This window comes from Branchiostoma floridae, chromosome 16 (assembly GCF_000003815.2).
Source record: "Branchiostoma floridae strain S238N-H82 chromosome 16, Bfl_VNyyK, whole genome shotgun sequence".
NCBI classification, from domain to species: domain Eukaryota; kingdom Metazoa; phylum Chordata; class Leptocardii; order Amphioxiformes; family Branchiostomatidae; genus Branchiostoma; species Branchiostoma floridae.
In genome coordinates this window covers 333,310-360,724 of record NC_049994.1, presented here as the reverse complement: position 1 = coordinate 360,724, position 27,415 = coordinate 333,310, and the positions used below count along the sequence as shown (strand labels likewise).

Below are 27,415 nucleotides of genomic sequence, written 5' to 3'. Positions count from 1 at the left end.
AAAGGAAATACAATTTTAATATACTGTATCATGAGACAGCTGTGGCAAATAACTATAGTACATCGACTTGTGGGTACGGTGACGATATGTAGTGCAGAAATCCATGCTTTTGAAGAACATTGTTGACACTGAAAGAGCAAAGTTTTGTATTATATAATGCATCAGTACTAAAATAAAGCAATTTTCGCTCTGTGTTAGCTACGTAGGAACATTGTCTACTTGAACCCTGGTCAAATTAAAAAGACAACATCTAGACAAAACCAAAGGGTCCGTCTGTGATGACCAAACGTACCATCTGCATCGACATCCAGACGGCCCCTTCTGCGCCTGCGCCGACGCCTCCATCCCTCGGAGTCGTCGATCAGCGTTGCCATGACAACCATCGTCACCAGCATCATGCAGACAAACAGCTTCATGGTGGAGCTTCAGCTGATGTAGGGAGGGGAAACAAAATGATGATCACGACTATTCGGTTCTATTACCCAGTTTTATTCTTGTGGTAAAGCCAATCTAGCTACAAATCTGCCATACAAACAGGAAAACAGTTTGACAAAACTGCGGGAAGAATATCGCTTCTCATATGGCTATAGCTACCTCAAGAAAACTGTCCCTGTTCCGTTTGGATCAACAGCAAATCATTCGACGAAAAACGATAAGCTTTACTTTAAATTAGGAAAGTCATATAATTTGCAATTTTCAGAAGTCATTTAATTTGCAAATTTTGAACAATTTCTCACATAACAAGTCCATCTTCCATCAAGACCCGCTATTATAAACATAAAACTAAAAACACCAAGAAACCATGGCGTGTATGGTACGTACAAAAACAAAGGAAATCGATTGCAAAATAACACGTTGGTAAGAGTTTGATACTTACAGAATTCATGGACACGTAGATCACGGCACGATGTCACTCTGAGGTCACGGCTGGCGGGAATGAATGAGGAGGGCTCGCGGGGATGGAAATATATGAATGAATGAATGACCTTTATTGTACATTTGTGCTCAAACAAGCTAAGTACAGGTCGTACCGCTAGTGATAAGGTACAATTTTGACAAAAAAAGGTGTCTTATCATCTCAACATATGCTAATACATTCAAGTATGTACAAGTTCAACTTCTTCTCGCTTCTTAAAACAGTTATAAACATAAGGACAAATGGAATCAATAATATATGGCTTATCTAATTGCATGAGAAATATAAATTTTTCCGTGGTATTCAAGTATCGGAAATTTGGGAACATAAGTTGTATATTTTCAAAAAGGACGTTTCTTTCGTTGTTGTATAAAGTACATTCAACAATAAAATGGCACTCATCCTCTATCTTATTCAAGTTACAGTATTGGCAGATTCTTTCTTCCAGAGGAATGTGGTTATGTCGGCCTTTTTCAATGTGGAGTCTATGTGAACTAATGCGGAGCTTTGTGATGGCTGTTCTGTGCCGAATGTTTGCAATCTTTAAGTATTTCTCGTCGTTGTAAGTAGTTTTAAGTAATCTGTATGTTCGTAATTTGTTGTTGCTGTGCATTGCTGTTACGAAAGATTGAAGGTACATATCTTTTAAACGTTGGTCGATGGATGGAATTATTTGTGATGGATTTAGGACAGATGATATGGGAGAGTGCCAGACATAGCCAAAACCACATTCCTCTAGCGTCTTGCGGACTCCAGAAGCCCAGCATTTAGCGCCTAATGTGTCCAGTTTACGTTGACACAAAAGAGCATCTGCTGATAGACTATCAGCTGGCACGTTCTGTCGTACTCTAATATACTGTTTGATGGCGTTAAGGGATGCTTCTAGTTTAAGAGGGTGTCTTCCAAGTTCTGCCATTACGGCCAGGTAACATGCGGATCTGGGGACATTCAATGATTGTTTACAAAATTTTAAATGGATAGCTTCAATTGGTGATGATTTTGGAGTTTTGAATGAACCCCATATTTCCGAACCATACAACAAAATACGTTTCACGCATGTGTCAAATAGCTTGCTTCTTACGGATATAGAAGCGTCGGCTTTGCCAAGGGATTGGTTGATTCCATAGAGGGCTCTCAGGCCTTTGCTGTGCAGATATTTGTTATTTGCCTTGAACGTGCCAGCTGAGTTTACAACAATGCCCAGGTAGCAATAATTTGTAACAATTTCTACTACATGTCTTTTATATAGAAAAAGGCAGTCTTTTGGTAGGCGGCCACCTTTCGTAAATACAATGACTTTAGTTTTCTTTAGATTAACATTCAACTTCCATGATTCACAATAATTTTCTAATCTACTTAGAGAAGTTTGCAGACCCTGTTGAGATTCAGACAAAAGTACCAGGTCATCTGCATATAATAAACATGACACTTTCTTATCGTGCAATATAGGAGGGTTACAGGAATGGTCATTAAACACATCTGGTAAATCACTTATGAATAAATTAAACAAAGTTGGACTAAGATTACAGCCTTGTCGAACCCCACAGTTAGTTACAAAAGTTTCGGTAAGGCCGTGGCTAGTTTTAACACAATTTGTTGTTTTGGAATACATGTCTTTTATAGTGAGTAGAAATTTCCCTCCTAATCCAAGTTTGTTTAATTTCAGTAGAAGGCCTTCTCTCCAAACCGAGTCAAACGCCTTGCTAAAATCTACAAAACAGGCATAAATTCGTGCGTTTTTGCTCAGATATTTGCTAACTAAGGTGGATAATACGAAAAGGTTGTCAGTTGTTCTAAAGTTTTTTCTAAAACCGGCCTGTTGTGGTTTGAAAAGGCTGTAATGTTCTGCATAATTAACTAGACGGGTATTCAGAATAGATGAGAATAGTTTTCCCAGACAACTAATAATGGATATTCCTCGATAGTTGTCTGGGACAGAAGTGTCCCCGGATTTATGAATGGGTACAATATGACTTAGTGACCATTCTTTAGGGAAGTAACTATTTTGTAGACAGGAATTGAAAAGATGTAGAAGTGGTTTCTTTAGGATATGTTTTCCACATTTAAACATTTCATTATTAATCATGTCACCACCGCTAGATTTTTTGTTTTTTAGATTTGATATAGCGGTGTCCAATTCTTTCTCTGTTATAAGGGAGTCTAATATGGAGCTCTCCATTGGGATTGTATTTGAAGGGGATGAAGTGTCTACGGTTTCAGTGGTTGAAGCGTCTATGTTACAGAAACCATTTGTTAAATCTTTGTCCAGGTTACTAAAGTGCTGTAACCAATCCTCCTCTGATATTTGGCTACTCCCAGACACTTTCTCAGATTTCAACTTATTCAATAAGTTCCAGAACGCAGTCGGGTTTCTTTCTCTGAGTGAAGATAGTTGGTTCATTATCTGTTGGTGAAAGTCACGTTTTTTCTTTTTTACCAGCTTTTTGTAGTCTTTTCTTGTTTTAAAGAACCTTCCTCTTATTTCTGGGTTAGATGGATGTTTTTCAAGTACTCCAAGGTGTAAGACAAGTATGCAAATGAGACATTGTAGACTTGAACATTGTACCACTTAGAGATACGTGTCTGTCAATAACAATACCATTGGCGTGTCACAGACAAACACACGTTTATGAACGAAACTTTTCTGTCAATGGTTATTTGTTACTGACCACCAAAAGAGAACAAGACAACTTTGAAAAGAATGGACCTACATGTTTATGAAAGGAAATGGTATGTTAACGCTAGGTATTTTCGGAAAAGTAACAGACAACAAATACTGGGCATCTACAATAGAATTAGATGGCGTGTGTGAGCAATCTAGGGGCAAAATAGCTACAACTTTCACAACCATGTTGTGGTAAAATGAGTTGAAACGGAGAGTGGATTCTTTCATCGCACAAGAAAAAGGCATTAACAGACAAGAATTCCACACAGGTATGTGGAAATTTCCAACAAGTTTTATCTTACTTTGGTCAGAGAAATGTAAAAATAAGTCTGACAAGCAAACGATGTATAGATAACCAACAGAAGATATCTGTTCTTACTTACATACAGTAGAGGTTGGACGTACATGTACACCTACGATTGATTCTCTCTGAGTAGTCTAGGGGCCAGTGCTAACCATATTGTGGTATTTATAGATGACAGTTGAAACGTAAACTATGTTCTTTTCTGTACACACAAGAACACACAAGTGCACCAAATTTATTGCTAAAAGAAATGTTGAACAAGAAAACATTGTACAGAATCCACATTTCTGCTCCAAAATGATAACAGTACAGTGATGCGGGTTAAGTGACAAAAAGTGGCGTCATTAGTTTTATAAAGGTAAAGGCATATATCCTCTTTACATTCAAATATCTCAATTTGTCGCCCAGATTTCTATATATTGGATGAGATGATTTCAAGATGACCACACCTTCAAAAAGTTTGTCAGATGTTCACTTCCTCTATATATATCTGACCCACGTACAAGTACTACAGGAAACATCAATCCATAGGTGTGAGGAAAGAGCGGACCTCGAAATCTTTGAAAGGGCCTAATTTTAGTGTTAATGGTTTTGTAGTCACTAGGATGCCATATCACAGTACTGTGGTCACTCATTCTCTTTATTAACATGTAAGATGCACAATCATATACACGTAACATTGTAAAATTGAAGCATGTGCATCTGATCATAGGTCAATGGAAATATCCCATGGATCAAAAGCGACCCCTATTAACCGGTTATAATACTACAGTAAACACGACATACTACTAGTCGTGAAACAGTACTGCAAACGATAAATAGAGGTCGCTTTTGATCCATGCCTAGTTTGGGTACCAGTAGCCCGGACTTTACCAGGCTCTACGGAGCGCTGGCCAAATAGCAGAAATTGGACAAATAGAGTCAATAGTACGCTAGAGGGGTTTCTACTACTTGATCAGCGATTCGCGGAGCACGGTAGTACCTACTATTTGCCATCAAATTACTTGATGATGAAATGTCCAACTTTTGATGAAGAAAGAACTAGATAAATGCAAAAGATAAAATGTATGACATTTCCCATTGAAGACAAAACAGTGACGCAGTGAACGAACCCCGCAGTGACACAAGCTTGACGCAAGTGCAGCGAGAGTGGACCTCAAAGATACAGGCAGGGATGTAAAGAGGAACGAGGGTCTTGTAGGGGTTATTATAATTAGCGGGCCGGTAGGAACCTCCCTGGTAGGAATGATGGGACCGATGACAGCACAAGCGGCGCAGTGACTAGGACACATTCGCGAATTCGACGACATTAGACAAAGACATTAAATAGCGTTATGGAGGTGAAAAAGGAGCATATTGTGACAACAAGGAATGTATATTTCGCTTTCTACAATTGTCACGGCCTCTATGAAAAAGAAAACGGATTCGTCAGTGATGCTCCTCTCATTTCAATGTTTGTTTAATTTGTGACTTACGAAACGAAGTCTCTTCCCAGCTTTACAGTGTAATTTACACCGCGTTTGTTCTATACAAGTTCCGTTTGTACATGAATATAACTTCTAATTCTTAAGGATGGCACGATCTAAAATGGATAATGTTATACTCGAACACACTTTCCCGTTTTCCAATAGCTTTTTCTCTGATGACATGACCAACAACTGAAGACATCCAAAACTTTGCGAAACAGTAGCCTACTGTGTGGACTTGTTGGACAGGGTAAGGACAAGTGACATAGATACAATGTACTGTTTAATACTCTGTGACCTCTGACCCACCCAGCCAGAAAATCCAGTATAGCTGGTTTTAGCTACATAAAACAAGCAAGCTGTTGGGAAACAGACAAGATTTAGTAGGTTCTACAGCGTTTTTGCGAGGATCGCAGTTAGCATGAAGACCGTAGCGGTGTTTCTGTTGTTCCTGGCCGGTACCTGGGCCCACATGTGTCTGATCAGTCCTCATCAGCGGGGGTCGATGACAGGCATAAACAAACCCGGTGAGATAAATAAAGAATTCAACACAATGTATTCTGTATTACCTGAGGTATCACCCGACCGCGGGAAGGATCGTCCGAAGGCCGGAGGGCGATCCGACCCGCGGGATGGCTGGGACCGAGGGTGATAGGGAATACACCGTGTTGTATTTCATTTATGTCATACCCACCTGAGAAAACCCATGTTTTGATGCAAAATGCGCCAGAAGTTGAACAAATTTGGTGCCCTCGAACAAAAAATGTTACAACAGCAATGTTCCAACGTCCGAATCAGGTATTCGATCTTTCGACCGCACCACACTTGGCGTGGGCAGGGTACGTTCGAATTATTAGATGGAAGCCTGTGTGATACAACCTCGAATTCTGTGTGATACAGCTTTTTAGCACACGGTCCGGAACACCTGTATCGAACGTTACGGCGGTCCAGTTATGACATAAAAAACATGACCCTGACGGGAAGGGGGAACTCTGCCATTTCTTCGTCGGCGTCAGGGTCATGCCTCCTCGTAAATTAGAGCTCGAAGACTCGTCGTCCGATCGAATCGCGCCTAATGTGAGGGGGTAATAGAGATACCAACCAGGAGCTTTTAAGTATCCAGGGCCTTTTTTTAGTATCCCCAAATCACAATTTTAACTTACGTTCCCAACATTTGTTTTCTATTCCCTTGTTAGTGAACTTTCAGAACTGTCTCAATCAACCGTGATCAAATCAGGCTGGTTCAGTGCCACGGTATTATTTTTAATGACAGAAAATGGGGTTTTGTCAGAGTTCAAGGGACAGTGAACAAGTAGGGCACAGCCTTGAGTATATAGAGATAACAAAAGATCCAGGGGCTCTATTTAGTATCATAATTGGGGGTGGTACGCGTGTGGTGTAAAGCAAGAACAGGAGAGCAAGAATGAGCCGGAATGCCGTCAGAAGGAAATTTCTTTTCTATTCCTGGCAATTCTTAACCATATTCAGACCGGGCTGTAACAGTATATATATATATATATATATATATACTTAGAAAGTAGCCACGGCACCTGCCGGCCGCGCGGGGGGTTACGTGGTGAGAGCATATGATCCACGGGTGGCCGAGCACGTGCCGTTGGCAAAAGTAGAATATCGAATGAGTCAGTTTATACTTTGAAAGTTGGTTAGTCAGTTAGAGAACGCCGATCGTAAAGGTAGGTCACGTTTACTTTTACTTGTACTCTTGTCTTGTCTTACCAATAAACTCATTCGTCTTCAGAACAACGTGAGTTCCGACCCTCAATCTCTAGACCGTTACAGGGCTTTTGAGGCCCACCTCTTCTGACAACTGTAATTCTAAAACGAACTATTAACAGTGACGTAATATTACGTAATTATGACATCATCAATTTGACCTGATTGGCTGGAACAGTGAAATTGGAGTATTCCCAGAAAACTTCAAGGTATGTTACAAAAATTTAACAAGTGCAGATAACGGAACAATAATGTTTATTACGACTTATGTTGCCAATATCAACATTGATGACGTCAAAATGACGTCATGCATATATAAGATACCAGTTGGGCTTCGCCATCTTAACGGGGGGAGTCCAAAGTCCGGTAACTGTTCTAAGTGAATGCGCATGGCTTTTGTCCTTGTCAATTTTACCTTGAACCCATCAAAAACAAACTTACATCTTCTAACAGCTATATAACTATGGCTTAAGCTGTACAGACATATAGTTCATCTAACGGTAGCGTTCCGCACTGTGGTTTGGCCACACACAAAACTTACGGAAGGTTTTTGGCTCGCGTTCCAGTGGAACGTTCCAGCACAAAAAGGGGGTCCAAACTCCGGTAATGTAACTAAGAAGTCATTTCTGGCTACGTTTGATTATCCCATGTGCGCAAAATAACACAAAACATTACTACACTGTTCCGAAATTTACATACATGGTCCATTTGTTTCATTACGCCGATACACTCACGATAGCTGCGATCAAAATAAAGTCATGAAAAACATCGTCCTGTGGGCCTGCGGCAGATCTGTTCTTATGTTCCAATAACCTTGCCTTTGGGTCGATCTCTTTCGGGCCTGCTACAGCTATAACAAAGTGAGTAACTATGATGAGTGGACTACAGTTTGTAAAATTCCATGCAAACTGCTGACCCGGCGGAAACTGTAAGGTGATAACACGGGTCATCGGCCTATACCAAGAGCAAACAGCACTGCGATGGGGGGTGGTACGGTTGCCACTATTGTCTCAGCCATGGCTCAGATGTTTGTTGCAGGAATAAAGAAATGTTATGTGTCTTAAATACGCAATGTAGGAAGAATCATTTAGCTTTAGTTACTGACAACCTTTAATCGCTTTCAAACGTTTGTTGTATCCCGCGTGCTACACCTGCACCGAGACGATTGGTATCGTCAAGGTATGTTTACAAGTGGCTCGGGACATTTACATTTTTTTAAAAAGGGGACTAGAGTAAGAGTAATTCATTCGTTGATGTTGCATATTGTTTCAACTCCTGACGGTGCATAAAAACTTAATAATATATGACATTTCAAAAATTAAAGAGATAAACTAAGGTGAGTAAATGAATAAAAAAGGGGTAGATAAATAGTAGTTCGTGTGTACATATTGTCATCGTCCAGCCGACTAGTCATTTTCCCATCCTTGCGACTGACTATTTGACTGTGACAGAAACGTCAAGTGAGCACGTTTGTCAGGTCTGAAGATGAGGATGTCCCAGGTACGTAACGATCTTCTTGATCAACAACGACAGTCTGCAATTATGGTACTTGATGTTATCTTCTAGCACGTAATATTGCTGACTGTCAAGAGACGGCTTTAGGAAATTTTGTTACTAGTTTTAGCATGACACACACGCCGCCACAATTGTGGTCTGCCTTCTGTCTTTTCTTTTTAGGCTAACGTCTGAAAAACCAGCCCTATAATGATATTTACCGAAGAAATAAAGCACTGAACACTCGCACTAGTGAGAGTCTACGGTAACAGTATATCTGACAGTCTGTTTATTTGACCTGCAGAATCTTACGCTTGAAACCTACCGTTACGCCCAAACGCCTCAGTATTTTGCTCGTAGTGGAAGAACATTAATACAAACTTTTGTTAACAGGTATATCTTAAACATTTTTCGATGTAATGAAATAGATAGCTAAACGATACGATAATAACAGTTTTCGCCGCACTGAGGGCACTGGTAGTGATAGGATGTAACGTTACACGTTTACGGTGAAAGGCGGAAACGGTTCCATGTATAGATCCGTGCACATACGAACATTGTGAATTTGTTCATCTTAAATTTCTATCATAGCTGAGATAAGAACTTGGAACTGTTACAGACGAAGATACAGAAGATCAAAACTCCCCGTACTGAATTCTGACGACCTTGCAGTCCTACTGAACAAGCGAATACGGTCTACAAACAGCAAAATCTTTACTCCAAAAATTGAAGTTTTCAATTCTGTAAACCGATCATAGGCGTAAGAGGAACGCTATCAATCGTGTGGATTTAAGGGTACACTAGAATCTTCTTTACTCTGCTTCTTCATCTTCTCCCTGGCCCATTTCGTATTCTGCATACCACGACGGCGGCTTCACGGGACGGCTACGACTGGAACCTTCCTGTGGCCGAGTATAACAACAAACCATGAAAGTAAAACTGATTCGACGAGAAAAAATTCATTTATAACTAAAACATAGACATCATTCATAACTAAGATCATAGTAAAGAGAACTATAGATATATGTAGTTATGCTCACAAGACCACGTATTCTATTGTTTCTGTGTTCGCTACACTCTTATTACAATCCAAAATTCTGAATATAGCAAATGTATATAGCAAATGAACCAGAATACCTCCATCAATTGAGTCGGATTGTCCGAAATGATAAACATTATCGAACTGGGAAAAACATTTTGAAAGATTAGATATTGAATATGGAAAAAAACATGTGCCTGATACGTACTCTTACGTCTCGTGGCCTAGTAGGGCGCTGGTTTTCTTTCCCTTCTATGCGTTGTTTCTTCCTTGCCTCCGCAAGCTCCTGTCTCTTTCGTTTTCTCTCTTCCTTTTCTGCCAACTTCTTTACACTCTCGGCTTGTTTCTTTTCTTTCTGCAGCCTCTTTTCCAACTCTTTCTGCTCCTTCTCCTCGCGTTTCTTCTTCATCTCTTCTTTCCTTCGTTCTTTCTTTTCTTCCTTTTCTTTCTTTTCTTTCTCTTTCAACCGCATCTCTTCCATTACTTCAGAGTGCGTTAACACTCTACCAGTCAGTCGTCTGTTGAGATTGCAGCGTGATGACTTTTTTGCTGGTGGTATTGGGATGAGGATATCATGCAGTTCCGGTGGGATGAGAGTTTGAATCAACGGACTTTGCAGCGGGTTACAAACTGTACATGCCGCATTACATGTTGGGCAAGCAGTATTGGAAGCACTGGCAGGTGTTCTGTCCTGTTGAGAAGAAGAAGCGGCAGTTGGAGTCATCGCGGAAGGAGTCGCCGTGGTGGACGACGTGGCAGTTGGAGTTTCCGTGGTGGACGACGTGGCCGTGGCAGTTGGAGTTTCCGTGGTGGACGACGTGGCCGTGGCAGTTTGAGTTTCCGTGGTGGACGACGTGGCCGTGGCAGTTGGAGTTTCCGTGGTGGACGACGTGGCCGTGGCAGTTGGAGTTGCCGTGGTGGATGACGCGGCAGTTGGAGTCGCCGTGGTGGAAGTTGACTCCCCCAACTCCGCTGCAGACATTCGGATCCATTTGTCATCGACGGCCTCGTCATTAAATGGATAAATTCCCGTTTTTGCAAACGATGTCTTGATGATGGCAGGATTGATGGCGTTGTCATAAACTGAACTAAATATGTTAGCAAAGTTCCGTTTTGTAACATGAAATGAGGTGTTCGCTGCCTGCATCACTTCCAGGGTCATGGCCCACTTCTTCTTGAGTGGCGCGAACACACTCACATCAAGGGGCTGGAGGAAGTGGGTCGTGTGAGGGGGGAGACCTAAGATTATAACGTCGTTTTGAATTGCATCCTCTAGCACTCTAAGCGTGATATGACTGTAGTGCTGATCCAGGATAAGGATTACTGGCCTGTCGCTTGTGCAGTGCTTGAGAAAAGATAGCTTGAACCATCTCTCGAACAGCTCATCATCAATGAAACCTGAGTCGGAGTAAGCGTACAATGCGTTAGCCGGTCCGCCCTCAGTGTATTTCCCCCCCGGAAACGCTTTATTATATATGATCATGGGCGGCACTGTCTGCCCTGCCGCTGAGATGCACACAAGTGCCGACACATGGTCACGGCCACCGACTCGTCGTGACGGAGATCTCTTCCAGCCCTTGGGAACAATGACCTTGGACACTTTAGCCGACAAATCCATGCCAGTTTCGTCTGCATTGTAGATAACATGCGGTCTTTTGTCCTTGGCTTTTGCATCCGTCAGAATTTGCTCCAGTCGTTCGAAGTGTTCAAAGACTACGCCGGCTGTGGAAAAGGCCGCTCTTTCCTTGTCGAGTTGATCTGGTGACCTTAAGCTGAGGTCGGGATGGCGGCCTTTAAATCCCTTCCACCATCTCTTCCCGGGGCCGGAGTCCTTGAAGCGAGGTTCTTCTCCCCTTCCTTTGGCACGTTTCTTCTCCACTTCAAAAGCAAGGGCTTTGATCACCCTGACTGTAGGGGGAAACCCCTTCTCTGCCAGATACTTGGCATAGACCACGAGGGCCCCCTCCTCCTCTGGTGAGAGGATGGAGGGTCTGCCCATCCTTTCTTTCGATTTGCCCGTTACTCTGTCATGCAGTGTTGATTGAGGAATACCATATTCCTTTGCTGTATTATTGAGTGTGTGTTCGTCTGTCTCTTCCAATGCTTGTAGAGCTCTATCCATGTCTTCCTGGTTATATTTTTTCCTCCTTGACGCCATCTGACAATGAGACAAATGTCGTTTATGAACTGAGATTTCCCTTCCCAAATAATACACCATCAATCAGATATTAAAAAGAAAATGCACCTCTTTGTTTGTTTGTTTGTTTACTTGTTTGTTTACTTGTTTGCTCATGGCCAACACGACTTAAGTATTTCAACTTGTACTCAACAAATTACGATAATAATACGCGATTAATTCTTTAACCTTGTGGAGTTCGAATTAAATATGGGCATTCAATCGAACGAGAAGTCATGTATAGTGAGAATTTTTATGTTTTCGTTCCCGTATCACATGTTTCGTTGTCAAAATATAACTTATACAAACGGAAACGTCCAAGGAATAATCCAGAGATGTCAACTTACCGCGACGACATGCGGAAAAGCGCAAAACTGCACGTAACTTGAAGCTGTGTTGTGAGTTGTTCCGAACAGCTGCGAGTCGTCTTGTGTTACGTTCGAATGATCACATGACGAGAATCACGTGATTAGTCAAAATGGCGGATGCAGCGATGGTGTAGCGCGCCATTTTGAGTACATAGAAGACTCCATTCAGTCAGTCGTAACACAGTTACAATTCGTCAAATCAGGTCATCAAATATGTCCACGTAACGATGAAGGCTCAGAGAACCTTGTGTACCTCACAAGATGAATTAGACTTTTACTAGATTGACGGGTACCACCTCAAAGTTTGGCCTAACTCAGATTTTTCGGAAGCCGCCATGTTTCTAGCCGCCATGTTTCCGGCTGAAATACGCACCACATGGGGGTTTTGCGGTACCCGATCACAAAGTAAAACGCATCTGTTTCCGGGACACACTGTCGGTAGAAGCGCATGAAACCATGCACATAAACCGACGGACTTAGGCGGTGAAAGAGACAACCTCCTTTACAACAAGAAGTTACAGGAACAGTTTAAGACTTCGGCGGGAGGACAGCTGTGCCAATTTAAAGCTATTCCGACAGTGTATCATTCAAATGAAACGATGTAGGGGTGTATCATTCAAATGATACAGGTTAAGATACAAGAATCCCAATTGGTGCAACATTCAAAGCTGACTCAATGGGAAAGACTAAGCTATTCCGACAGTGTATCATTCAAATGCAACGATGTAGGGGTGTATCATTCAAATGATACAGGATAAGATACAAGAATCCCAACTGGTGCAACATTCAAAGGACAAAGGGAAAGACTAAGCTATTCCGACAGTGTATCATTCAAATGAAACAGGTAATATATTGCGATCTAGGGGTGTATCATTCAAATGATACAGGATAAGATACAAGAATCCCAACTGGTGCAACATTCAAAGGACAAAGGGAAAGACTAAGCTATTCCGACAGTGTATCATTCAAATGAAACAGGTAATATATTGCGATCTAGGGGTGTATCATTCAAATGATACAGGATAAGATACAAGAATCCCTACTAGTGCAACATTCAAAGGACAAAGGGAAAGACTAAGCTATTCCGACAGTGTATCAATCAAATGATACAGGGTAATATGCAGCGATCTAAAGGGTGTATCATTCAAATGATACAGGATAAGATACAAGAATCCCAACTGGTGCAACATTCAAAGGACAAAGGGAAAGACTAAGCTATTCCGACAGTGTATCATACAAATGAAACAGGTAATATATTGCGATCTAGAGGGTGTATCATTCAAATTACGCAGGGGAATATACATTGATCTAAAGGGTGCATCATTCAGATGATACACGTTATCAAGATACAAGAATCCCAACTGGTGCAACATTCAAAGGGCAGAGGGAAAGACTAAGACTAAGTTGTCTCGTACACATTCCCTTCTGAATCTTTTTTTATAATCTAAAAGTAATGACTATATATGATATAAACAAACTACAAAGTTGTCTTTTCGTCCACAAAACAATAAACAAGTTCTTGTGTACCAAAGCAATTCTATGGCCTTTTCTATCACTACAGCACTGGACAGTGGAACAACCTAAATCAGATCCAAGTAAAAACGCCAAGTTCAAATGCCCGCAAAGTTGGAATAGTTTGAATCAAAATATCTGTTCTCCCCCTGCACGTCCTTTCATCCTTTAATTTGTGTTATCTTTTTTAAAAATTGTGCAAAAAAAATAAATCAAATCAATTAAATCAAGATATCCCGACAGTATATCATTCAAATGATACAGAATAATATCCAACGATCTAGAGGGTGTATCATTCAAATGATGTAGGTTAAGATATAAGAATCCTAGCATAATCCTAGCATAGGTGTAGCATTCAAAGGACATGGACCTGAACCGGACCTGAATTTTCTGTACCGGTACCCAGCTCTAATGTGTAGTGATATAGGTTGATGGATTTGTTAGTACTCAATGTAATCTGTATTTCTATTATATTTTATCTGACCTCCCTCATGACCTCATGACCTCCGCGGCCTGCTGGCCGATTTGAGCTTCTCGTGAATGAATAAAGGTTCAAACAAAAAGACAGAAGGAAAGACGAACATATGCCGAATCATTCAAATGAGAAAGGGTAATATACAGCGATCTAAAGGGTATATCATTCAATTGATACGGGTTAAAATACAAGCATCCTAAAAGTGTAACATTCAAAGGACAGAGGGAAAAACTAAGATATCCCAACAGTGCATAATTGAAATGACACAAGGCAATATACAGCAATCTAGTGGGTGAATCATTCAAATGATACAAGAATCCTGAAGGTGTAACATTCGTTCATATAAATTGACAGTTGTCCTCCCGTCGAAACTTTGTCATTGAAGGAGGTAATACGGATAAAACAGCGCCTTTCTACAACTGCGTCTTATAAATTGACACAGTTGTCCTCCCGCCAGTCGAAACTTTCTGTTATTAAAGGAGGTTAATATGGATGGAACAGCGCCTTTCTACAACTGTATCATATATAATAGTCTTTCCCGGGGAGTTTGTCCTTTGAATGTTGCACCAGTTGGGATTCTTGTATCTTATCCTGTATCATTTGAATGATACACCCTTTAGATCGCTGTATATTACCCTGTATCATTTGAATGATACACTGTCGGAATAGCTTAGTCTTTCCCATGGAGTTTGTCCTTTGAATGTTTAACCAGTTGCTTGTATCTTAACCTGTATCATTTGAATGATACACCCCATAGATCGCTGTATGCACATTGTGTATTACCCTGTATCATTTGAATGATACAGTGTCGTCGGAATAGCTTTAAGGCTTTTCCAGAATTCTGGTTCAAATACAGTTAAGTTATATGAGGATATATATATATATATATATATATATATATATATATATATATATATATATATACATATATGGTAGATCTGTGGAACTTCTTGTATATATATATATATATATATATATATATGATGGCAATATGACAGATAATATTCAGAGGTAAAACTTTCATTCGGTCACTTGTAGTGCAAAGTCTCGGGTCAGTTGGGATGAACCAATAAGGTTTAATAAGATAACTGATAAAACCTAGATCTGGTCTGTTTAATTAAGCTGTCTAAAGTGTTTTGACTGAGATACATACGATTCTCCAAACTGAGGGTACTCAATCGGTAATCATTGGTAGAGTATTGCGTGTTTTGTTTTGGGTAGTTGGTTTGATCCGGAAGTATCACATCGGTCACCTGGAAACCCCCATGCAGACCGTAAAACACGAGGTACGCTCGCCAAAATGAGTACTTAGAAGGTCAACTTTGACGAAACGAATCTCGTCTTGAACTACTTTTTGAAATCTCAACTGACCTACACACGCTTGCCTGACTCTTTTAGATCACGGGGACACATATAATAGCTCGATTTGACGTATCGTGACTGTGCTACGACTTATTGAATGGAGTCTTCTATGTACTCAAAATGGCGCGCCACAATGGAGTGGAAACAGTGGTCATCATTTTAGCTCCGATTATCCAAGGTAAAGACAAAGACAAGACTCATCTGTGTTTTCAATGGAAAGTTTAATAAATAACCTTCATGTATGTGGTGACATATTATCACATGATGCATTGTACGAAGTATAATTCAACAGTTTCGAAGACCATGTTCTCAGCAAGTTCCCTCGTCAGCCTGTACGGAAGGCGTGAAACTTGTGCAATTTTTTCGATCTTTATCTACTGGGACTTACGAACTTCAACACATACTTCCGCTTTGCAGTTATTTACAACAAGGTTTAGCCCATAACTAGTTGTACTTATCATGCGCAGCTACCCATGCATGTCTCCGCAACAATGATTTTTAAAACGTTACCGGACATTGGACCTTACCGGACTTTGGTCCCCCCCCCCCCCGTTATATCCATCTTGAATTTTCAAGTATCAAATCTGGACAAAATAAATAATACCATAATGTTACAAAATACATTATATATTCAACATATGAACCAAAATGAGGGTCGGGAGCTGCCCAAGTCCTACCTACCCCTTCTCGGGGGGGGGGGGGGGCAGATGATTCACGCAAGCCTGACCTATTCTCGTGTTCTCTCGCGAGATTGAGACTGGGTCATTCTCCGTGATCAAAATGTGCTGTGAGATATCGAAAAATTAAGGTATGTACTTTACCTCTAAAACAGCGACTTTTTGGAATAAAATTGGTAGTAACATGATATGTTTAGATGTTTACCTTCGATGACGAATGCTGTTGTCTTTGTGTTTCAGGATCTCCTGACTGTGGCCTGACTAGTGGACCCTGTGGACAGAGGCCAGCTCCCCCCAAAAAGGCAACTATAGCCTTTCTGTAAGTATAACTACCAGATACAACTAACTATTCGTTCAATTGTCATGAAAATAAGTATTGCATTGAAAATCTGACTTATTCCCTTGTAATATCAGATGAATAACGACTTACGACTCTTTATTCTTATTCGAAACCGACGTTTTGGTGACAGTCTGTCACCTTCGTCATGATATTCAATTCCGACTAGTCTGCATTGCATTGCAGCTATAACTTGTTAGGTGTCGCTGCTCACAGATAACGCGGTGTCTAGAATTCGGCCACATAACGTTACATGAGTGACTTACAACGTTACGCATAAATGTTGTCAAATAACAGGAGGAGGAGGGATCAAATAACTGCTGTTTTTTTAATGTGAATTAGTCAGAACTGCCCTGTTGAAGGGGATTTTATGTCTTCATTGTCAATTAAGAATTATTAATTTTCAAATTCTTTACGGGTTTGATCATATGTATAACTATGTTAAAGATGAAATAAATAAACACATTGATCAATGGGGGGAAATAGCTTTAGTGAATAACATGCTATTAATACAGTCGTCTCTTTGGCTTATACTCTTTTTGCGTAGATAAGTGTCATAGTCTGTATAGACTGACTGACAGATAATACAGCTTCAATTTATCATTTCCTTGTTATAGCCAAATGTGTTCATTGCTATGAGTTATCCTGATTGTTTTCTAGTTTTATTTATATTTCTTTGTGTTCCACATGTCCTTTCAGTATTATTGTTCTATGTTTGTACCTTGTGTTTGGAAAAAAAGAATGATTAAAAAAAGAATGATCAATTTTCCATTTAGTTACGGGTTATATTCGATGTATAACTGTTGTGTTCACCGTTGTTAACAGGACAGGGACCAGTCAAACCGTGACGATACAGAAGAACCTGGATCATTATAACCCATCATCTCCGGTACAGTATCGTTATTTTTTATTGTTATTGGGTGGGCCGACTACTCTCTCTTGGCAACCAGGGGCTGAATTGCGAGGAGCTTACAATAGGCGGGGCTGAATCACAAGGGTCTGGTGCGAGCTGCCATTCGGCGCCACTCAGGTGACCTCAATACGACAATTATTGCCCCATGTGCGGCCAAGAGACTGTAGGTTTTGAGCCACTCACACCGCATCATCGCACGTGTTGTGGGTTCTTTAGCGTGTCAGGAGTATGGCTCTCCCCAGACACGGGACCTCCATCTTATGTCCTATCCAAGGGACGGGACGTCCTATCCTATCATTCTTACGAAGTATGACCAACACGGTTTGGGCCTCAATCTGAATAAAATGCACAACACTGAATTGTGTTACAACTTTAAAGCATTTATCAATGTTCACAAAATTTTTAATCTTTAATGCAGTTTTGATTCATTAGTCACGTATGCACACAGTTAATAGAATTTTCATAATGCAGTGACTACCTTTTAAATGTAAACACACGTACTTCCAAATTTTCGATGGCTATCAGTCCATCTTGCTCACGGAGTGGCCTAGTTCTCGCGAGAGTTGCGAGAACTAGGTCGAGACTTGCGTGGATCTTCTGCCCCTCACCCTGCCTCCTTGCGGAGTAGAGATACGTAGGACTTGGGCACCTTCCAACTCGATGTGAACTGCTTGTTTGATCTTTCTGTGGGCCTTACGTGGTTCTTGGTCAATAATCTCGACGTTGCTTGAGATAGGCTAGAACAAAGCGTCTGCCAATTTTGTACCTCAAACATGGTAGAAGATGAAGTGCACTTCACTGTTGATTGCGATATGTATGCGAATGATAGAAATACTCTATTTAGTTATATAGAAAGTAGATTCCCTCATTTTAGACACATGAGTAGCACTGACAAGTTTATATTTCTCATGCGTTTTGACAAACCGACAATAGCGAAACCCATACAGTCCTACATTTTCACTATTACCAAGAAGCGAGAAGAAGCCGAACTTTTGTGTTAGACTAGATTTGTGACACTTTTATGTATGTATATATCCTGACTTGTTGTGACCTGTACTTAGCCCGGTTGGGCAAAATTGTACAATAAAGGTCTTCATTCATTCATTCATTCATTCATTTGGAGGCACGGGTTTTTACCTTTAAAAAGTAGTTACTGCTCGATGAAAATTCTAACTGTCTAATACTCTGTTTTGAACAGGATTCCTTTAGGGAAGTGTATTATATATTCATTCATTTGTATTTGTATTGGTTGAAGAATGTCTAGGCCTTTTTTCTATTTTTTGTAGGGAGAGTTCACTATCAGTTTCCGGGCAGGCAGAACGGGGAAATTCACACCGCTGGAAAAGATACCCGACAATGGTGAACCGTCCCTTACCCTGTACTCTGTCAACATCACCATTCCTAAATTTACAGGGTAAGTACTGTTCCTTGTGTTTGTGTGTGAGTGTGGGCGTGTCTTTGTGTGCAATTATATGTGTGGACGTCAGTATGTGCTTGTGTGTGTGTGTGTGTGTGTGTGTTTGTTTGTGTTTGTGAGCAGGCATGTGTTTGTGTGTTATGTGTGACATGCCTGTATCATGGGCGTTCGCCAATATTACAAATTACCAACTACTGACGACAAATGTATAGAATTTCTGTATCGTATAACGTTATGTTGGTATTTCTTAAGCTAACGTATTTCAAGAAGTTATAGCAGTACTTCAATTGGTTAATCAGTGATTTTAGTATTTTTAGTATGTTTGATTGTCTTGAAGATTTATGAAAAAAACAAAGGTAACTGTATAAGCTAGGGATGGGTACCGCTACCGGATGTTCTAATTGGACTGGTCCAGAAAAAACAGACCTGTAAAGATTCGGTAGACCGGAAGGTGGACCGGATGTTAGATCTATTAGAAAATGAAGAGGTTAATCGGCAGAAATTCACATGTTTGGGGATTACAGATTGACGAAAATAACAAGAGCGAAGCAGAGTAGAGTTTATTGTAATCTCTACCAAGTTTTACAGTCAAACGTATAGTGGCAGTTAGCCTTGTAGCCAGTGGGACTCAAATACTCCACCAAACAGATTTCTTTGTAGCGGAATGGACCATTGATCTTAGTATTGCGCATTCACACGTTTTCACATACTGAATTAGATCCAGGTTCAGGTCCGGACCGGGACCTAATCCTCTGGACCTGAACCGGACCTGGACCTGAATTTTCTGTACCGGTACCAGCCCTAGTATAAACTTCTCTCCCAATTTGCTTTGGCAGGGCCCTCATCAATACCATACAGGTGGCGTACATAACACGGAACCCGCAGGCCGCACCCGTCTACTACCAGTGTACAGACTTCTACATCGACTATCCGTAGGAGGATAGAGACGCTTCGTTCTGGTGAACAGTCGTTTCCTTTTGATGCAGACGTCGCCTTTTTACGTTCTACTTTCATCACAATCTAAATATCTCTAAGACTGATACAACCTTGTTTATATTGTAGGGAGTCAATCTTCTTCTTAAGAGAGTATTACAATTTCATTTCTACTGCCTGAAGTGTCTTAGCATGAAAGTGTCAGTGTTTGCAATTTTAGTAAAGTGTTAGCAACCTTTCAATAATGAAACTTCTTTGGGCGAGTTTGCAAAGTCAACAAATTCATGTTATTGACTATGAATATTGTCGAGATAGCGATGCTGGAAGAATACACTCGATTGATTTAAAAAAAAGGAGATCACTGTTATAGTCTTACATTTCCATTGGTAAAATAGCAACTTACACTTAAGGTGTGTTTATATATTATCATCTATGTAGATATCCGTGGGGTTCCGTTGGATGAATGGTTAGTCTGTCTGGCCCAGATTCCAACGGTCCCAGGTTTGAATCCCCTGACATGTCACCGATGTTGTGAGTGTGGTAATGGGACAGCTATGTTGTAAAAATGGGTACCTGACTTCGGTTGGGGAGGTAAAAGGGCTAGGTCGTGGAAAGAGAGGTATGGGCTCCATAGATAACACAATTGATAGCAACTCACTGCAGCTAAGGTTTAGAAAAATAAATGGGACTACCATTGCATCTGCCTTTATAGATATTAGTTGACATAGTAAATACCATTATTTTTTTAATTAGATGTATGGCATAGTCCGTATTTTAAAGAAAACGTCATGCGACGTCTCCAAGATTTACTGTGCACATTGCCGCTTTCTATGTATCTAAAGAGTTGAATTATATGATTGAAAAACCAGTCTGTCCAAACTGTCTACCAGTATTTATTTATGATAGCAAATACTACTAATCGTAGATCTGTGATCTGGTTTGATTAATTAGTTTGGCTGTTCACCATACACAGCCAGGGCTGCCAAACTACCAGTTACTGTTAGCCCTACTGACAACGACGAGACAAATGAAATTTACAAAAAATGTACAGAATGAGAAGAAAAATATTCTAAGCATATCTTAAAACTGTCACGTATAAATGCCTATCATAGCGTCTGCAGCGACTGTCATGGTATCTTCAGAGAACGACCATTTGAAAATGAAAGGTAAACGTTCAGCAAAGCATTTAAAACATGTGTAAGGTTACCAGATATAATCACCATTTCGTCACAGCATGTTAGTCTTATCAATTATCTCAATCTAATTAGTTAGTTAGTCAATCTAATACAATAACTGATTATTACTATTCGTCAGTGAATTTTGCTTTCTGTACAAAACGACTGAAGCATGAAAGCGGCATTGTTATTTTCCCGCTCCTCGAACGTTATGTAACAGTTGTGTGCATAGCGAGGTAGTTTGTGATACTGTGGTCACCTGATACTGTAGTAACCTGGGCGCGATATCGCCACGTTGTCAGCTGACGGTAGGTGGGGTACAGTCCAAGGTGAGGCGGCAGTGCACGAGAAGCATTCTTTAAGCACACCGAAAAGCATGCTTAAAGGTTGCGTTTATGTGACAAAAAAGACATGATTTGCGTTACGTAATATGCTTTCACGGCGGTCGGTTGCTAGGGTATTCTTTCCCGTTGCTATGCGAGTTCGACAGAGTATCGGGTTACAAGAGGCCGACTATTTGCTAACCGTAGAATATTTCAAAATAAACAAAATGTTATGACAAGGAAAATGTATTCAAAATAGGATTAAATTCGCAATTCTAGATAGTTTGAATCTTCCCGTTTTAATTGAGATAGTTGTTTTGTTTCGATTTTGCTTCCAAATACCATTATTTTCTGTTTCAAGGAAGGCCTTCAATTTGACCATACTCTTGATAAGATGGGCCGCAAGTGCCATGGCAAATTCTCGATTTTTATATTTTTCGTCGTCTGAGAGGTAAATAAAACTTTTTGTTTTTGGGATTCTTTAATTTTTAATCTTAAGCAAAGTTACAGTCAAAAATATGCGTAAAAATGACATTTTTCGCACTTAATTACCAATAATTCAAAATCGAAGGCATTTTTTAAAAATCCCAAAAACAGAAATCTCGGGAAAATCGTTGCGGTCATTTTGAGCCGTCAATGAGTTAATTTGGACTCTTGGTCGCGATCTTAAACGATGTTTGCACGCATGTCATGCCGCGCGGAGAGCAGGAGGGTGTAATTGATACCGGTGTAAACAACACTTATGATATTCAAGGTCAACAACACAAACGTCAGTAGCTTCGTTACATGTTACATGTCCGAAACAAAGTGATAGCATGGGTGTACTGTCCAGAAAATTGTTTATATTGGTAAAAAACTATCTTTTCTGGCTAATTCAATGCGGTTTGGCAAAAAAGGCTAGCCAGCAGTGTTTTAATATTATTTACCGGCAACGACCGCAGATGACCCCAAATAGAACACGGGTTCGGTTCGAATTACGTCAGATGGAACATTGTGGAAGCAGGTTCGAATTCGGCTAGACATGGGAGATTTGGAGCCCGTATTTGACCACCGTGTTTATCGTCTTCTTAAATCAGATTCTATGTAGTTGTTTATTGTGAAAAAGATGTAACACATACTCCTAACTAGAGAACGCTGAAAATAAATCATTGTTCAGTAGCCTCGATAGGGAGCTGGCAGTAGAACTCGAAAACTTTTTGGTGACGCCACAGGAGGGGAGACCTTGTACATTACTACGATGGATTTCATTTATTTCTTCGTCTGTCCAGCGCGGACAGCCAGAGCTGCCCAGCTAACCTGTGGAAAATACAAATAAAATTGGACGGAGACAATACAACTGGAACTTCATATGTACAGAATAGCAATCAATAACAATATTCTGAGAACATATTAACTATTACGTATAGATGGTTTATAATGGCGTATACAGTACCTATAATGATATCTATAGCAGCAGGTCATATGTTATGTAAAAAGCTTAAAGGTTTGAGATATGTTTGAGGTCACCCGAGGTCAGTCGTCACCTTTGGAATCACCACTAACCGACAGCAAGCATATTTTATGGATAACATCCAAATTGAATGTAAACAATCACTTTTTCATGACAAAACGGTTGAATGTAGAAAATCGCTATTCGTCTCATGGCGTAACTTACCAGGTTTGTACAAGCTGCATATCCTGACAAATATATTTGATCAACTTTTTAGAAGGACTACTACTCTTTTCCGTACGTTTGGTTGGTACTTTAAAGTACTTGATGTGTGACTCTCCTCAAGCACTGGCCTTGGATAGGATATCCTATATATCTACAGAACATCCCTATCCGTAGCAAGGTACTCATTTTTGAAGGTGAGGAAAGGCGTGTTAACTTCAATTGGGTATGTCCGGAGATTCGTACCCAGGACCTCTAATGTCTGGGCCAAAATCCCTACAGTCATGCCACAGCCATGCCTTAATATTCTCACTGGACTTGCGTCAAGCTTGCGTCACTGCGGGGTTCGTTTACTGTGTAACTATATTGTTATTTTCTCAGATTTGTTATTATTCAGGTATTGCATAATACGTGTATAAGTATGACTTGAAAGAGGACAAAATACAAAAAAAATCGTTCTTTATCTCTGAAATTCGTTGAGTATCTTTCGAACCCCGCAGTGACGCAAGCGTGACACAAATACAGTGAGAGTGCACCATTGCCGGTCATTGTATGTTAGTCTGGTGTGAGCGTCACGTCACGGAACATGTACACACAGTACGTACGAGTAAGCATCGACGTGTTAACAAACACCTTTTCACTACCACTGGAAATCCTATCTCGCCTACCAACACAACTTCACTGACCTTGACGGTCCGGTGTGATCGTCACGGGACACACAGTATGAGTAAAGTCTGAGCCCCCGACGTGTTAACTAACACCTTTTCACTGGAGCCTCCACCTCGCCTACCAACACAACTTTGTACCGTGGTCCGGTGGGATCGTCACGGGACACACACAGTACGAGTAAAGTCTGATCACTTGTCCTGCAGACAGCGACGTGTACACACCTTTTCTCCTTAGCTCCCACCTCGCCAGCCAACCATGAAGACTGTGGCGGTGTTCCTGATGTGCCTGGCCGGTACCTGGGCCCACATGTGCATGATCAGCCCTCCTCAGAGGGGGTCCATGATGGGAATAAACAAAGCAGGTGAGAAAAGTATCTTCGTTGAAGAATATATTAAGAAACGACAGAACTTCTTGGCTCAAGGAAATGCAGGAAAATTATTACGCAACGTTTGAATTACGAATTGTTACGAAAATTGTAACTTTGCTTTGAAACATGTGGTGTCCCTGTGGCTCAACTGGTAGCAGTCTCACAGTTGATTTCGTGGTTCCGACTCGCTGGTTGTAAGTTGGCGACCCCGGGTCGAATGACGCGAAAGGCGAACTGGTTGGAGCTGCTTTCGGAAGGGACGTGATTATGAAAACGGGATCCCGTGATCTAGGAGGTGTCTCGAGCACGTTATATGTCATACAACATCCTTGTTACTCAAATGGGCACTGAAACGCTGTACTAAAGAGGAGAACTAAATGAATTCATGAAACATATTAGTACACGCCCTTGGGTTAGAGCTTGAAACACAAAACAACGGCCATTTACAATTGAAGGCCACGCCCCCTTTCCCACATGTTCAATCTTCCTTTTCTGTCATTTTATCGGTCTATTGTTCACCAATGAGCAATCTTCGGGAACAAATACTTATAAGTCTTCAATGGATTTTATTTGTGCTATCTGTTCAAAACAGACGGTATAATGCATGAGATCCCCATTGTTTTTTCCGCTCTCTAAACGTTACATAACAAGTGTGTGCATAGCGAGGTTGTTTGTCTGGTACGGTAGTGAGCCTCCGTAGCAGGCTCTCTGGGGGCTTTCTTCGGCTCAAAATACACTTTTGCCCCCTGAATCAGGGCAGCCTGCGATCAGGGGCCCCAGTACAAAAAGAAATGCCACGCAAAAGTGTATTGTGAGCTGGAAAAAGCATCAGAGAGCCTGCTACGGAGGCTATATGGTAGTAACCTGCGCACGAGGTCATCACGAGGTGTCTTGAAACTGGGTCAGATGACGTTAGGTAGGGTACAGTCTGGTACAGTCCGATGCCAGGCACTTTGTTTACTGTGAAAACAAACTTTACTGGTTACAGTAAACACGTGGTAGCTGATCAAAGTGGCGCTAAAAATAAATCATGTATTGTTCAGGGGCGTCGCGGTAAAGCCCCGGTTACACATTCAGGACCCTTCACTTATCAGATATTACTAACATCATTCATTATCTTTGAACAGCGAGCTTTTCGGTAACCCATTGAATTTTTTTTCCGTAACCGTCTGTGAGTACCGAAATTTCGATGACCCTCGTAACCTAGCCTGGGTACCATTTGCTTCCGTAGCAGGCACTCTGGCTTATGAGCCGAAAAAAAAAGCCTCAGAGTGCCTGCTACGGAGGCTATATATACCATTCTATTTCTACCGGGGCTCATTACGCTCACTATCCTATAAAATGATTGTTCTTAGGGTAGCGAGTGGAAGGGGCCCCGGTAGAAATAGGATGGTCCTCATGCAATGCGTAACCCTCCTCAGGACAGGGCAAAGTTGATTGGTTCACCTTGCACTGCAGCTCTAGCTATAGGTGTCACTGCTTTCATATATGCGGTTATTTAAAGACTTACCTAGGTGATGGAACTTTTTACGACCGTTAACGTTACGGTTTGTGTTCCCCTGCCTGCAGGAGCGGATGACTGCGCCCTGGTGACCGGCCCGTGTGGCGGGAGGATGCCGATGCCTCATACCGGCATCGCTCTCATGTAAGACCGTAGTGTTAACTAAATCATATTTGAATTAGTAAAAATAAGAAGGACTCATTAGAATCATATTACGCTTACCCTAGACTTAACCTAAGCTTTCTTGGTTTGAAAGTTCGCATACAAACACCCATTGAAAGACTGCCGGGACGTACACGTACACAGACGTACACACACACACATACGCACACACAGACTCACACACACACACATACACATATGTAAACACAGACGCACACAAAGACACAGACACAGACACATACACACATATGCACATACACAATGTGTAAATAAATACATATGCACACGCAAACACACATACATGTATACATATAATGTTTATATGCATATAGGCACATGATACATTTCATATTTGCACACATTAATGAAGAGCATTGTAACAGACATATCGTTAAATTTAAGTTGGATCAGCAACTCTTGTTTATAGCCCCTGATGTTCCCCTTCCCCAGGGCAGGGGAGAACTTCACGGTGACCCTCCAGAAGAACCTGGATCACTGGACCTCCTCTTCACCGGTACAGTATCTTACTTAGACTTAGATTTAGTAGCTCCCAAGTAGCTTACAATATCACTTATTTACAATCATAGGCGACATCAGGAGTATAGAAAATTTCGTCACACTAGTCTCCACGCAGACCCTACGGGGCCATAAGATAGTATCAAAGATGGCAAAGGAATATAGACCGACTTCACTCCTCTGCCAGCATTTGATACTACTAGTATCTCGTGCTACCGTGGGATCTGCTTGGAGACTACGTCACAATACAAAAGCATAATGGCTGTCAAATGATAACACAAACTACAACCTAGAAATAAATGATAGAATTTAGAATTCGTCTGACTATATATAAACAATACAAGATAACATATTTAGTGAATCTTTAGTACTATATACAATCAGGCGGGGCTATAAGTGACAGTATCTTTTCTACTATTGCAATCTTTTATGTATCTTTCAACATGTATTTTTTTTTATATGACAGTTTCAAATCTTCAGTCAAATATGCAGTCTTCTAAAATCAGTTGCATTTAATTCATATTTATCAATGGATTGTATGCAAACCGATCTTTAACACTCTTTTTCTGACAGGGAATGTTCACCATCAACATGCGGGAGGGGGAAGAGGGGGAGTTTAAGCAGTTGGCGATGATCAAAGACATGGGTGAACCGTCCCTGACTCTCTACTCCACCAACATCACTGTCCCACATCCCATGGGGTGAGCAATGGACATTCCCTTACCTCAATCATCTGCTCAATGTGCCATGTTTTCTAGCCTCTCTCAGGCACCCAAGGTCGCTGGAAAAATAGTAGATAGAAAGTGGCCAAAAAGACAGTAAACACGTCAGAGGAGTTAGCTGGCTGAGGAGTACAGTTTGCGACCTTAGCCAACCAACCCCTCTGGTGTGTTTTCTGACAGTTTAGCCACTTACTTTCTACCATATGCATTTTCAAGCCACCTGGGGAGCCTGGTAGAGGCTACATTTTTTCCATAAATTCGGTTCGTATTCTAAAGTGCCCTTTGTAGATTATGCTTCTTGTAAGTTCTAACTTAGGCCTCCACGTTGGGGCTGAGTTACGATTTAGTAACGTGAAATTCAGATTTAGTGATGCTTAAGTCAAATCCAACGATATGTTAATGTTAATGCCTCACTGCAATTGAACATGTTGGTTTGAGTATACATACATGCATGGATGACATCCGCGAGCGCATCAATGGGTAACCTATATCCGTTGTTATATCAAAATGAAATATTTTCAACTATTGGGGTCACCTATAT

The 27,415-nt window shown here is 40.9% G+C and overlaps 2 protein-coding genes across 4 annotated transcripts in view; both read left to right on the top strand.

Moving 5' to 3' along the window:
- The first annotated feature begins 5,704 nt into the window (after positions 1 to 5,704).
- Positions 5,705 to 20,656, top strand: LOC118403642. Its single transcript, XM_035802413.1, has 5 exons — positions 5,705 to 5,878; positions 16,429 to 16,507; positions 17,351 to 17,414; positions 18,725 to 18,852; positions 19,692 to 20,656. Exons 1-5 carry the CDS (start codon positions 5,773 to 5,775, stop codon positions 19,789 to 19,791), a joined length of 477 nt encoding a protein of 158 aa, XP_035658306.1. The 5' UTR covers positions 5,705 to 5,772; the 3' UTR covers positions 19,792 to 20,656.
- Positions 20,657 to 23,569: 2,913 nt separating this feature from the next.
- Positions 23,570 to 27,415, top strand: part of LOC118403138 — a 7,190-nt gene continuing 3,344 nt past the window's right edge. Inside the window, exons 1-4 of one of the 3 annotated variants that reach the window (XM_035801637.1) lie at positions 23,570 to 23,967; positions 25,543 to 25,618; positions 26,087 to 26,150; positions 26,726 to 26,853. In XM_035801637.1, coding sequence (XP_035657530.1) covers positions 23,862 to 23,967; positions 25,543 to 25,618; positions 26,087 to 26,150; positions 26,726 to 26,853 — 374 coding nt within the window. In that variant the 5' untranslated portion in view covers positions 23,570 to 23,861. The remainder of the gene's footprint in view (positions 23,968 to 25,542; positions 25,619 to 26,086; positions 26,151 to 26,725; positions 26,854 to 27,415) is intronic. The other 2 variants (XM_035801638.1, XM_035801636.1) reach the window with 2 other exon arrangements.